This window comes from Staurois parvus, unplaced genomic scaffold (assembly GCF_062004578.1).
Source record: "Staurois parvus isolate SC_StPar_1 unplaced genomic scaffold, SC_StPar_1.0 ptg001172l, whole genome shotgun sequence".
In the NCBI taxonomy this organism is placed as follows: Eukaryota; Metazoa; Chordata; class Amphibia; order Anura; family Ranidae; genus Staurois; species Staurois parvus.
In genome coordinates, this window is record NW_028318968.1 from 30,001 (window position 1) to 43,826 (window position 13,826).

Here is a 13,826-nt window from a genome sequence, read left to right on the forward strand (position 1 = left end):
TTTAGCTGGGTGCTGAACCTTTCGGAAATCCACACTGGAACCTACTCATCGCTTGAAATATCTGGGTGTAATCCTAGACCAGGGGTAGGCAACCTGCGGCTCTCTAGCTGTTGTGGAACTACATTTCCCATGAGGCATTGCAACATTACAAAACTGACAGTTACAGCTATGACTTGCAGAGGCATGATGGAACTTATAGTCCTGCAACAGCTGGAGAGCCACAGGTTGCCTACCCCTGTCCTAGACACATCCCAAGTCATAGTTGTTCTTCCCCAGAAGGAACTTCAGCCTCTTTGTTCCCAAATTCAGACTCTCCAATCCAGGAGTCATCCGACTCTCCGCTTGTACATGAGAGTCTTTGGGGGCAGTTTCCCCAGTTCTACTCCAGAACCTTACAACACAACATTCTGGAACAAGTCGGTCCAATCTTTGGACGGATACATTTGTCTGGCTCTGAAGACCAGGTTGTCCCTGACTTGGTGGCTCAGGATTACTGAACTGAAGTTGTGAAAGTTTTCTTTTCCATTGTTCTGGAAGATCCTCACAACAGATGCTAGTCTGTAGAACTTGAGTCTTGAGCTCCTTGTCATTGCAGTGGACTTGGATGTTGAAGAAGTCTCATCTCCTGATTGACATTCTGGAACTTTGAACAATTTAATTGTTTCTGCAATGCTGGACCTCCAGACTGAAGGTTAATCCGATCTGTATTCAGCTGGATGTACATCAGCCATCAGGGTGGAACCAGAAGTCTCTCTGACAAAAGAGGTAGATCCTGTCCTGGCCAGGTCTTCACGTTCCACAAATGAAAATGTACGCCTAGGTTGATTTCCCCTGGAAGTAGACCAACAGTGCTCCACAGCTCATGGTGTCTTCCTGACACTTTAAACATTATAGGAGTAAAAGAGCTGGCTCTTCACCTTATCTTCACGTTCCATCCTTGTCTACCGATTATATCAGACATGGACAATTGGCAGGAAGACTTCACCAGCCAGCAGCGCCTGGACCGGGAGGAAGGTGTGCCAGGACCTGTGTCAAAGGTAGAAGACATTGGATTTGGACTTCCTGGCCTCCCTGCTCAACAGGACAGGTTTTTTTTTTGCAAGTACAGGGATTCTCTAGCAGAAGCAGTGGATGCTCTGGTGACTCCATGGGGTCCTTACACCCTGATCTTACCTTTTCTTCCATAAATCTCCTTCCTCATTTGCTTGCAGGATAGAGATGAAAGGCAGTCCAGTGAACCTTTTAACTCCGAATTAGCTGGGACAGATGCGGTACTCCGATTGGTTTAGAATCCTGCCAGACACTTTGTGGATTTGGATCATCCAGATCTTGTTTCTCAAAGACCAGTTTATCCTCCCTGTTGACAACATGGCTATTGAAAGGCAGGATCTAACACGGGTCCTCAAACTACGGCCTGCGTCAGCCAGCAAATAGCTACGGTGCTTGCTGGGTTCTTGGCCGCGAGGACCCAGTGAGCGGCAGCCTGGAAGCCTCTGATTTTGCCTGCTGCAGCCAGAGGAGCAACAGGAGAGGAGGAGAGTGCACCAGGTACAGTGCATTGTGGTGTCCAGTGCGTTCGTGTACAGTGCATTTTAAATATTGTATAGTGTTTTTCCTGTTTTTTTGCACTTGTTCATATTTTTTTCAATCTATAGTCTGGCCCCCCAACAGTGTGAAGGTCTGTGAACTGGCCCCCTGTTTTAAAAAGTTTGAGGACCCCTGATCTAACATATAGGGACCTCTGAATCAATTCCCACCATGCTGAAAGCTAGGGAAGTCTACTTATCACAAGATCTGTCTCTCTACATGGAAAGCATACTTCGCTTGTGCGAGGCGAGAGGCGTGCACCCCAAGAAGTTCACCTTAAGAAAAATCTCCCTACAGATGGGATTGGGTTGGCATTTGGCCCTCAGAACTATTAGGGGTCAGGTCTCCGCCCTTCCAGAGACTGCTGACTTCTCATTCTTTGAACAAAGCCTTTATATAGCGTGTCTCTCGTGGCTGTTTGCTCCCCTGTGACTCTGAGATCTGAATTTGGTTCTTTCGGTTCTTCAAAGACTGCCCTTTCGTTGGGGATATTCCCCTTTCCACTCTGACAAGGTTGCATTTCTTGTCATCAACTCTGTGAGGTGAGTGTCTGAGCTGGCGGCTTTATCCTGTAAAGAACTCCTTCTGGTCCTACACAAGGACAAGGTGGTGCTGAGGCCCAGAACTTCCTTCTTACCTAAGGTAGTTGTGGCCTTTCACCGCAACCAGGACACGGTCCTTCCATTCCTCTGGCCGACTCTAGTTCATCAGAAGGAGATCTCCCTCCAATGACTGGATGTAGCTTCTGCTTTGAGAGATTACCTCACAGCCGCTTCCTCCTTCACAAAGACAACCTCTCTTGGTCGTTCTTGATGGTCTACAAGATCTGTAATTGCCTGTTGGGCTTCTCAGAAATAGGCTACTGTTTCAGATTTGCAAGGCTGCTGCCTGGAGTTGTGGTCACACGTTCTCCAAACTGTACTGGGTGGATGTTTAGATCTCATCTGATACCACCTTCGAGCTACAGGTAGTCCCCAGTTCTATTTTTTTGTGAGCCCGTTCATGTGTTGTATGCCGTGTTGCTTAATCCTCATTTGGACTGCTTTTGGGCTTGCAGATGGAATGTGATTTTTCTGTGTCCTTCAGTAGAAGAGATAGAAATTAGGATTTATGTACCCATTGTACAACTTTTTTCCTTGTAGTCCATAGGAGATCAAAGTCCCACCCTCTGTGTTCATAACTAAATGTGAGACATTCTGGTAGCAGGAGGGGTTACCCTGGGCTGGCCCACAACTATTTTGTTGGGCATTGTCGAATCCTCCTGTAGACAGTAGTATACCCAACAGTATATAAATACATGTGTCCCTCAGGGTCCTTTCACAGGGGCATTCCGTTTTTTTTTTTTTTTTTTTTCATCAGTTCAGTCATGTTTTTTCAAAGAATAAATGGATCAGTTTAGATCAATTTCTGGTCCTACACAAGGACAAGGTGGTGCTGAGGACCAGAACTTCCTTCTTACCTAAGATAGCTGTGGCCTTTCACCACAACCAGGACACGGTCCTTCCATTCCTCTGGCCGACTCTAGTTCATCATCAGGAGATCTCCCTCCAATGACTGGGTGTAGCTTGTGCTGTGAGAGATTACCTCACAGCCACTTCCTCCTTCACAAAGACAACCTCTCTTGGTCGTTCTTGATGGTCTACAAGATCTGTAATTGCCTGCTGGGCTTCTCAGAAATAGGCTACTGTTTCAGATTTGCAAGGCTGCTGCCTGGAGTTGTGTTCACACGTTCTCCAAACTTTACTAGGTGGATGTTTAGATCTCATCTGATGCCACCTTCGAGCTACAGGTAGTCCCCAGTTCTATTTTTTTGTGAGCCCGTTCATGTGTTGTATGCCGTGTTGCCTAATCCTCAGTTGGACTGCTTTGGGCTTGCAGATAGAATGTGATTTTTCTGTGTCCTTCAGTAGAAGAGATAGAAATTAGGATTTATGTACCCATTGTACAACTTTTTGTTCTTGTAGTCCTTAGCAGATCAAAGTCCCGCCCTCTGTGTTCATAACTAAATGTGAGACATTCTGGTAGCAGGAGGGGTTACCCTGGGCTGGCCCACAACTATTTTGTTGGGCATTGTCGAATCCTCCTGTAGACAGTAGTATACCCAACAGTATATAAATTCATGTGTCCCTCAGGGTCCTTTGACACGGGCATTCCGTTTTTTTTTTTTTCTTTTCATCAGTTCAGTCACGTTTTTTTAAAGAATAAATGGATCAGTTTACATCAAATTTTTCATCAGTTTTTTTTTACATCCTTTACCAATGCAGAAATGGACCGTATGCCCGTTTACATTCTTTTTCGTCCATTCCAGGCTATTTTATGGAAGAAAAATAGGGTTTTCTTCCGTTCAAAAAAAGGATCTAAATGGATGATCCGTTTACATCCGCTAGTCCAGGGCTTAACATTTCAAGTCTAGACCTACTAGCCAGGCAAAAACCTTACTCTCCACCAGTTGCCCCATCAAACCTTGCCCAGGTCCGCCTCCAACCCCACCCCAGGCCTGCCCCCAACCCCGCCCCCAGCCCTGCCCCCAACCCCGCCCCCAGCCCTGCCCCCAACCCCACCCCCTTAAAGCTTATGAAATTACATTTTTCTTTAGAATAAAGAGTCCAAAAAATAAAAAACAGCAATTATAACATAGATTTATTATGTCAATTTAAACATATTAGCAATAGCTTAATAGAGTCTAGAGGGCAAGTGGTTAACATAAAACAATGTAAACACACAAAATGAAAATAAGTGTCCCCATCAGGTGTCCCCCTTTACATCAGGTGTCCCCATCAGAGTCCCCCTTTACATCAGGTGTCCCCATCAGAGTCCCCCTTTACATCAGGTGTCCCCATCAGAGTCCCCCTTTACATCAGGTGTCCCCATCAGAGTCCCCCTTTAAATCAGGTGTCCCCATCAGAGTCCCCCTTTAAATCAGGTGTCCCCATCAGAGTCCCCCTTTAAATCAGGTGTCCCCATCAGAGTCCCCCTTTACATCAGGTGTCCCCCTTTACATCAGGTGTCCCCCTTTACATCAGGTGTCCCCCTTTACATCAGGTGTCCCCCTTTACATCAGGTGTCCCCCTTTACATCAGGTGTCCCCATCAGAGTCCCCCTTTACATCAGGTGTCCCCATCAGAGTCCCCCTTTACATCAGGTGTCCCCATCAGAGTCCCCCTTTACATCAGGTGTCCCCATCAGAGTCCCCCTTTACATCAGGTGTCCCCATGAGAGTCCCCCTTTAAATCGGGTGTCCCCATCAGAGTCCCCCTTTAAATCGGGTGTCCCCATCAGAGTCCCCCTTTACATCACGTGTCCCCATCAGAGTCCCCCTTTACATCACGTGTCCCCATCAGAGTCCCCCTTTACATCAGGTGTCCCCCTTTACATCAGGTGTCCCCCTTTACATCAGGTGTCCCCCTTTACATCAGGTGTCCCCATCAGAGTCCCCCTTTACATCAGGTGTCCCCATCAGAGTCCCCCTTTACATCAGGTGTCCCCATCAGAGTCCCCCTTTACATCAGGTGTCCCCATCAGAGTCCCCCTTTAAATCAGGTGTCCCCCTTTACATCAGGTGTCCCCATCAGAGTCCCCCTTTACATCAGGTGTCCCCCTTTACATCAGGTGTCCCCCTTTACATCAGGTGTCCCCCTTTACATCAGGTGTCCCCCTTTACATCAGGTGTCCCCATCAGGTGTCCCCCTTTACATCAGGTGTCCCCATCAGAGTCCCCCTTTACATCAGGTGTCCCCATCAGAGTCCCCCTTTACATCAGGTGTCCCCATCAGAGTCCCCCTTTACATCAGGTGTCCCCATCAGAGTCCCCCTTTACATCAGGTGTCCCCATCAGGTGTCCCCCTTTACATCAGGTGTCCCCCTTTACATCAGGTGTCCCCCTTTACATCAGGTGTCCCCCTTTACATCAGGTGTCCCCATCAGAGCCCCCCTTTACATCAGGTGTCCCCATCAGAGCCCCCCTTTACATCAGGTGTCCCCATCAGAGCCCCCCTTTACATCAGGTGTCCCCATCAGAGCCCCCCTTTACATCAAGTGTCCCCATCAGAGCCCCCCTTTACATCAGGTGTCCCCATCAGAGCCCCCCTTTACATCAGGTGTCCCCATCAGAGCCCCCCTTTACACCAGGTGTCCTCATCAGAGCCCCCCTTTACATCAGGTGTCCCCATCAGGTGTCCCCCTTTACATCAGGTGTCCCCATCAGGTGTCCCCCTTTACATCAGGTGTCCCCATCAGAGTCCCCCTTTACATCAGGTGTCCCCATCAGAGCCCCCCTTTACATCAGGTGTCCCCCTTTACATCAGGTGTCCCCATCAGAGTCCCCCTTTACATCAGGTGTCCCCATCAGAGTCCCCCTTTACATCAGGTGTCCCCATCAGAGTCCCCCTTTACATCAGGTGTCCCCATCAGGTGTCCCCCTTTACATCAGGTGTCCCCCTTTACATCAGGTGTCCCCCTTTACATCAGGTGTCCCCCTTTACATCAGGTGTCCCCCTTTACATCAGGTGTCCCCATCAGAGTCCCCCTTTACATCAGGTGTCCCCATCAGAGTCCCCCTTTACATCAGGTGTCCCCATCAGAGTCCCCCTTTACATCAGGTGTCCCCATCAGAGTCCCCCTTTACATCAGGTGTCCCCATCAGAGTCCCCCTTTAAATCAGGTGTCCCCCTTTACATCAGGTGTCCCCATCAGAGTCCCCCTTTACATCAGGTGTCCCCCTTTACATCAGGTGTCCCCCTTTACATCAGGTGTCCCCCTTTACATCAGGTGTCCCCATCAGAGTCCCCCTTTACATCAGGTGTCCCCATCAGAGTCCCCCTTTACATCAGGTGTCCCCATCAGGTGTCCCCCTTTACATCAGGTGTCCCCCTTTACATCAGGTGTCCCCCTTTACATCAGGTGTCCCCCTTTACATCAGGTGTCCCCATCAGAGCCCCCCTTTACATCAGGTGTCCCCATCAGAGCCCCCCTTTACATCAGGTGTCCCCATCAGAGCCCCCCTTTACATCAAGTGTCCCCATCAGAGCCCCCCTTTACATCAGGTGTCCCCATCAGAGCCCCCCTTTACATCAGGTGTCCCCATCAGAGCCCCCCTTTACACCAGGTGTCCTCATCAGAGCCCCCCTTTACACCAGGTGTCCCCATCAGGTGTCCCCCTTTACATCAGGTGTCCCCATCAGAGTCCCCCTTTACATCAGGTGTCCCCATCAGAGCCCCCCTTTACATCAGGTGTCCACATCAGAGCCCCCCTTTACATCAGGTGTCCCCATCAGAGCCCCCCTTTACATCAGGTGTCCCCATCAGAGCCCCCCTTTACATCAGGTGTCCCCACCAGAGCCCCCCTTTACATCAGGTGTCCCCACCAGAGCCCCCCTTTACATCAGGTGTCCCCACCAGAGCCCCCCTTTACACCAGGTGTCCCCATCAGAGCCCCCCTTTACATCAGGTGTTCCCATAAGTGTAACCTTGCCCTTCCCCCTTGTACTCACAGATCGTCTTGTGAATGCAGCTTCTCCTTTCCCTCCTTCGGTCATGTGATAAGTCACATGACAAGGGGAGAGAGGAAAGACACTCTGCCTTCACTCCTTAGTGCCGGCTGTCTATTGCCCCCTGCAGTCAGGAGGGAGGAGAAAGACTAGTCCTCCCTCCAGCAAGTGTCAGCAGCTGCTCCCTGTGACAGGAGTGAAACTGCGGTCACTGAGGAGCGGCACCAGCAATGCGCCCCCCCTCAACGCAGTGCTCAGGGCAGGTTGGTGCTGCTGGTAGCACCCACCCCCCATCCTCTGATGCGGCGCCTGGGACACACTCACCCCCATGTTATTTTCACTTGCCAAATGCGAGCAGGCGAGTGGAAATTTCAAGCCCTGCGCTAGTCCATAGAAATACATGGGTGTCCGTTTATCATCCTTAAACAGATGAAAAAACGGACATACGGAAAGGAATTTTATAAATGTTCTATCGATATATTATCTACTCTTAATGTCGCCCTTTCGCCGGACGCCTATTATTTTTATTGTCCTATCATTATCTCGTTCTTCTAGATGTTGTCTTTCCACGGACAGTACTCCGCATAGTGTGGTCGCTCCAGGAACAGGCAGCAATCCCAAAATGCAGCCCATTCCTATTACATCCCCCACACAGACAAGGACATGCTGCTCCTGAACTCAAACAACGACCTGGACGAAGAGGGCTGCTTGCAGAAGAGAGGCTGTGTGGTGGCATCGATGGAGGAAGCTGTCACCACTGACTTTGGCTGGGGCTCCATCATCCCAGTGGTGATCTTACATCGGGTCTTCCAGGTCCTGGCGGACAGTGAGGGTGCGGTGCCCGCTCTGTGCAGGTGAGGGCACGACAACAGGTGTGTTCTGAGTTGTCATCCTCTTCATCTCTTATCTCCCTGTGTCTTCTTTCATCTGCAGGATCTCCCAGGTGTGTCGGCTATGGAGACAGGTAGCGTCCAGTCGGGACCTCTGGCGCCGCGTGACAGTGAGTCGCTGCTGGGTCCTTCCGGGCACCACAGATCCACCCGGAACCCAGAAAATGGTGATGAAGACAATGGGGGCATTTATTCAGCAACGGTCAGTTCAGGTCTTCCTTTGTTTGTCAGACAGGTTGTAGAATTGGGCAGCAGGAAGTTTATCTGCAGATATCCACCAACCAGAAGACCCAAAACTTCCTAAATTAAGAGAATTTCCATCCTTCTACTTTGACATTTTGGGGTCATATTTTTGGGGAATTAACCACTTGGCTTGCGGGCACTCCCAACCCATGCCCCCCCCCCCCCCCTCCTGCCCAGGCCCACTTTTCAGTTTTCATCGCTGTTGCACTTTGAATGACAATTGCACGGTCATGCAACACACTACCCATTTTTATCATTTTTTTTCACACAAATAGAACTCTCTTTTGGTGGTATTTAATTGCCACTGGGGTGTTTTATTTATTTGCACTTTGGGTGGGGGGCCCATGGAACTCAGCTCACTTTGGAGAGGTGGGGAGACCCCTGTCTCAGCTCCCCATATCCCTATTATGTGTAAGTCACCCTGTGCCTGTTAGGGGTGCAGAGTGATCTGTCCTAATATTGGGGTGGGGGGTTGTTGATTGATGTCATGTGGTTGCATCCCATTGTTCTATTGTGTGTCTGGCTTGGGAGCAAACTATTATGGGATGTATGTGTTTGTGTATTGGCTTGTTGGGGGGTGCCTCCAGCAGCCCTCCCTCCTGATGGGACTGTCTGTTGTTGTGTCTCTTGTTACTAAATGTAGATTGCCCCCGCCCTGTGTCATTATGCAGGGAGGGGGGATTGTTCCCTGAGTGTATATATCTTGTATCTGTGTTAAAATAAACTAGTCTACCTTCTGGATTACTTCAAATTTGTGGTGTCGTCTGGATCTTGGGCTAGCAATAGCCAGAGTCTTGTGTTCCAGAGCCTGAGAAGCAGCTTCTTGATGGAGATACCCAGTTGTGGGTGACTGGGGTCCTTTACACACTGTAAACAAAAAATTAAAAAAAAAAAACGTTTTCTTTGTTTCTGTTATAAAATTTAGCTAACGGGTAATTTTTCTCCTTCACTGATCTGCGTTGATAGGCAGCACTGATGAGGCGGCACTGGTAGGCTTTGATTAGGAGGCATTGATGATGCACTGACGGGCGGCTCTGCTGGGCAGCACTGACGGGCGGCTCTGCTGGGCAGCACTGACGGGCGGCTCTGCTGGGCAGCACTGACGGGCGGCTCTGCTGGGCAGCACTGACGGGCGGCTCTGCTGGGCAGCACTGACGGGCGGCTCTGCTGGGCGGCTCTGCTGGGCAGCACTGACGGGCGGCTCTGCTGGGCAGCACTGATCATCAGTCCCCTGATTATTAGTGCAGATCTCCCCTATCACATTTGCTGGTTATCGGCAGTCGTTTCCTCGCACTGTGACAGCGTGAGGAAAGTGCAGACGGTCACCGGCAACTGTATTTACATTGTGATCTGCTGTGTCATTGGACACGGCTGATCACGTGGTAAAAGGCCGCTGTGATTGGCCTTTTACCTCATCACAAGATCAGCTGTGTCCTTAGGACACAGCGGTCACTGACAGCGTCGTTTGCACACTGCTGGGGGTGCACACGCGGTGCGTTCGGAGAGAACGTCCATGGACAACCGCGCTGTAGCCGTCTTTCAGTTGGTTCAGTATAGTGCGGTTGGGAAGCGGTTCAATTAAACTTTTTTTGCTCCAGTGAAGGACACAGAAATTCTTAAAATATTGGTTGCCCTCTTCAACTCGCCTGAAGATTGCCTTCAACAGACTTCATGAGGGTGGCCTGAGGGCCCGATGTCCTCTAGTGGGCCCTGTGCTCACTGCCCGGCACCATAGGGTTGGATTGGCATTTGCCATTGAACCCCAGAATTGGCAGGTCCACCACTGGCACCCTGTGCTTTTCACAGATGAGAGCAGGTTCACCCTGAGCACATGTGACAGACGTGAAAGGGTCTGGAGAAGCCGTGGAGAACGTTCTGCTGCCTGTAACATGGTTCAACATGACCGTTGTGGTGGTGGGTCAGTGATGGTCTGGGGAGGCATATCCATGGAGGTACACAGAGACCTCTACAGGCTAGACAATGGCACCCTGACTGCCATTAGGTATCGGGATGAAATCCTTGGACCCATTGTCAGACCCTGGGTCCTGGGTTCCTCCTGGTGCAGTGGGTCCTGGGTTCCTCCTGGTGCGGTGGGTCCCGGGTTCCTCCTGGTGAGGTGGGTCCTGGGTTCCTCCTGGTGAGGTGGGTCCTGGGTTCCTCCTGGTGAGGTGGGTCCTGGGTTCCTCCTGGTGCGGTGGGTCCTGGGTTCCTCCTGGTGCGGTGGGTCCTGGGTTCCTCCTGGTGCGGTGGGTCCTGGATTCCTCCTGGTGCGGTGGGTCCTGGGTTCCTCCTGGTGCGGTGGGTCCTGGGTTCCTCCTGGTGCAGTGGGTCCTGGGTTCCTCCTGGTGCGGTGGGTCCTGGGTTCCTTTTGGTGTGGTGGGTCCTGGGTTCCTCCTGGTGCGGTGGGTCCTGGGTTCCTCCTGGTGCGGTGGGTCCTGGGTTCCTCCTGGTGCGGTGGGTCCTGGGTTCCTCCTGGTGCGGTGGGTCCTGGGTTCCTCCTGGTGCGGTGGGTCCTGGGTTCCTCCTGGTGCGGTGGGTCCTGGGTTCCTCTTGGTGCGGTGGGTCCTAGGTTCCTCCTGGTGCGGTGGGTCCTGGGTTCCTCCTGGTGCGGTGGGTCCTGGGTTCCTCCTGGTGCGGTGGGTCCTGGGTTCCTCCTGGTGCAGACAATGCCCGGCCTCATGTGGGGAGAATATGCAGGCAGTTCCTGGAGAATGAAGGAATTGATACCATTGAATGGCCCCCACACTCACCTGACCTAAATCCAATAGAACCCCTCTGGGATGTCATGTTTCAGTCCATCCGAAATTGCCAGGTTGCACCTCAGACTGTCCAGGAGCTCAGTGATGCCCTGGTCCAGATCTGGGAGGAAATCCCCCAGGACATCATCCGTGGTCTCATTAGGAGCCTCCCCTGACGTTGTCAGGCATGCATACAAGCACGTGGGGGCCACACAGACTACTGAGGGCCATTCTGAGTTGCTGCAATGACATTTCACCAACATGGACTCGCCTGCTGCATCATTTCTTCACTTTGATTTTCGGGGTGTCTGTGAATTCAGTCCTCTGTAGGGCGATCATTTCCATCAAACGATGGGGCGTCCTTACGTTCCTCACCCATCCCCCGTCCATGTCAGTATAGAGATCCAGCAGGAGATTCCTCCCCATTGAGATCTGTTGGGTTTGCAAAGTCTTCCTTTCATTTGTTTGAGGTCTGTGTGCGCCGCACAGTGAACATTTTTCGTTGCACATATAGCAGTCATCTCTATAGCTGTGTCCAGGGATTACATCGACCAGTCATAGAAATGAGTTTGGAACATTGACACCCATGTCCTCCCCTTCATTGCTGATGTCTGTCATTTTTATTTCTAGGCTTCCTCAGGTCTCTGACTTTTCCCTTCACAAATGGAAGAATCTTGTTTCCTTTGTTGTGCAGGTAAGTGCATTCGTTTACACTCTGTCCCCAGGGGTTGAGGAGTGCCTCCCACCTATCCCTCGGTGCCATGGGTGCCTCCTGCCTCTCCCCAGATGCCACAGGACCCTCACACCTGTCCCTGAATACCATAGGGACTTCTTGCAGGTCTCCACGGGTGCCCCGGGTTTCTCCTATCTCTTCCCAAATGACATGGGGCCCTTGCACCTGTACCTGGGTGCCATAATGACTTCCTACCTGTCCCCACATGCCATGGGTGCCTTCCACCTTCCCCTGGGTGCCATGGTTTCCCTGGGTGCCTGTCTTTCCCTAGATGCCACAGGGTCCTTGAACCTGGATGCCATTGGAACTCCCTGTCTGTCCCTGCAAAACATTGGAACTCCCTGTCTGTCCCTGCAAGACATTGGAGCTTTCTTTTCTCAAAATCCATGTTTCTCCTGACCTCTACCCTAAAGCCGCAGGGCCTCCTCCTTATCCCCCAAAGCCACTTGATCCCAGATGCCATAGAGGGCCCCATGTGTCCCCGGATGCCAGGGTGGTTTTCTGAATGTCTCCAGAAGCCACTTGGCTTCCAAATGTCTGTTCTGTTATCTTTGTCCGTTATCCCTCTTCTCACGGTCTTTTCTTTTTTTTTGGGGTTTCTTTTAGAATTTGTCGCAGTTCTGCCCACTGCTGTCGTCTCTTACGCTGTCGCGTTGTAATCGGGTGACTGTGGATGACCTGCTGTCTATAGGACGTTGCTGTCCCCGGTTGCAGAACCTCAACCTACAATATTCCATGGTACATGGTGCATTGATTTACACACTCCGCAAAATCAGCAGCGCTTGGTATGGGGGGATATAGCGAATGCGGGGTCCGGGGAGAGCGGATATAGTGAATGCGGGGTCCGGGGAGAGCGGATATAGTGAATGCGGGGTCCGGGGAGAGCGGATATAGTGAATGCGGGGTCCAGGGAGGGCGGATATAGTGAATGCGGGGTCCGGGGAGGGCGGATATAGTGAATGCGGGGTCCGGGGAGGGCGGATATAGTGAATGCGGGGTCCGGGGAGAGCGGATATAGTGAATGCGGGGTCCTGGGAGAGCGGATATAGTGAATGCGGGGTCCGGGGAGACCGGATATAGTGAATGCGGGGTCGGGGGAGAGTAGATATAGTGAATGCGGGGTCCGGGGAGAGCGGATATAGTGAATGCGGGGTCCGGGGAGAGCGGATATAGTGAATGCGGGGTCCGGGGAGAGCGGATATAGTGAATGCGGGGTCCGGGGAGAGCGGATATAGTGAATGCGGGGTCCGGGGAGAGCGGATATAGTGAATGCGGGGTCCGGGGAGAGTGGATACAGTGAATGCGGGGTCCGGGGAGGGCGGATATAGTGAATGCGGGGTCCGGGGAGGGCGGATATAGTGAATGCGGGGTTCGTGGTTTAATTACACTTTAAAGTCTCAGGCTGTGGGGAACTGCTTGACTTTGACTGCAGTCAACTGGGCTGCCTCTTCCCTTACCTTCTGATTTTCTGGTAGTGATGGGTGTGTTGTCTCCATAGGTTCAGTATGATGCCGTGTATAGATTCCTGGAGATGTACGGGACTCGTCTCAGGCGACTGTTGCTGTCATACAGCCATGATATGAAGGCAATTATGAATGGAATAGCGGTGTGTCCTCTGGCCATATATCCCTCCCCAGTTCTGTCCTCCTCCTTCCCTTATCTGACCTCCATTATATATCCCTCCCCAGTTCTGTCCTCCTTTCCTTATCTGACCTCCATTATATATCCCTCCCCAGTTCTGTCCCCCTCCTTCCCTTATCTCACCTCCATTATATATCCCTCCCCAGTTCTGTCCCCCTCCTTCCCTTATCTCACCTCCATTATATATCCCTCCCCGGTTCTGTCCCCCTCCTTCCCTTATCTCACCTCCATTATATATCCCTCCCCAGTTCTGTCCTCCTTTCCTTATCTGACCTCCATTATATATCCCTCCCCAGTTCTGTCCCCCTCCTTCCCTTATCTCACCTCCATTATATATCCCTCCCCGGTTCTGTCCCCCTCCTTCCCTTATCTCACCTCCATTATATATCCCTCCCCAGTTCTGTCCCCTCCTTCCCTTATCTCACCTCCATTATATATCCCTCCCCAGTTCTGTCCCCTCCTTCCCTTATCTCACCTCCATTATATATCCCTCCCCAGTTCTGTCCTC

The 13,826-nt window shown here is 51.4% G+C and overlaps 1 protein-coding gene across 1 annotated transcript in view; it reads left to right on the plus strand.

Annotated features, from left to right (window-relative positions):
* Positions 1-13,283, plus strand: part of LOC149438979 (F-box/LRR-repeat protein 6-like) — a gene marked incomplete at its 3' end in the record, with an annotated part of 25,857 nt that extends 12,574 nt beyond the window's left edge. Inside the window, exons 2-6 of the mRNA XM_089659611.1 lie at positions 7,629-7,927; positions 8,007-8,165; positions 11,575-11,638; positions 12,284-12,415; positions 13,176-13,283. Of these exons, the coding sequence (XP_089515737.1) occupies positions 7,737-7,927; positions 8,007-8,165; positions 11,575-11,638; positions 12,284-12,415; positions 13,176-13,283 (654 nt within the window). The remainder of the gene's footprint in view (positions 1-7,628; positions 7,928-8,006; positions 8,166-11,574; positions 11,639-12,283; positions 12,416-13,175) is intronic.
* Positions 13,284-13,826: the final 543 nt, after the last annotated feature.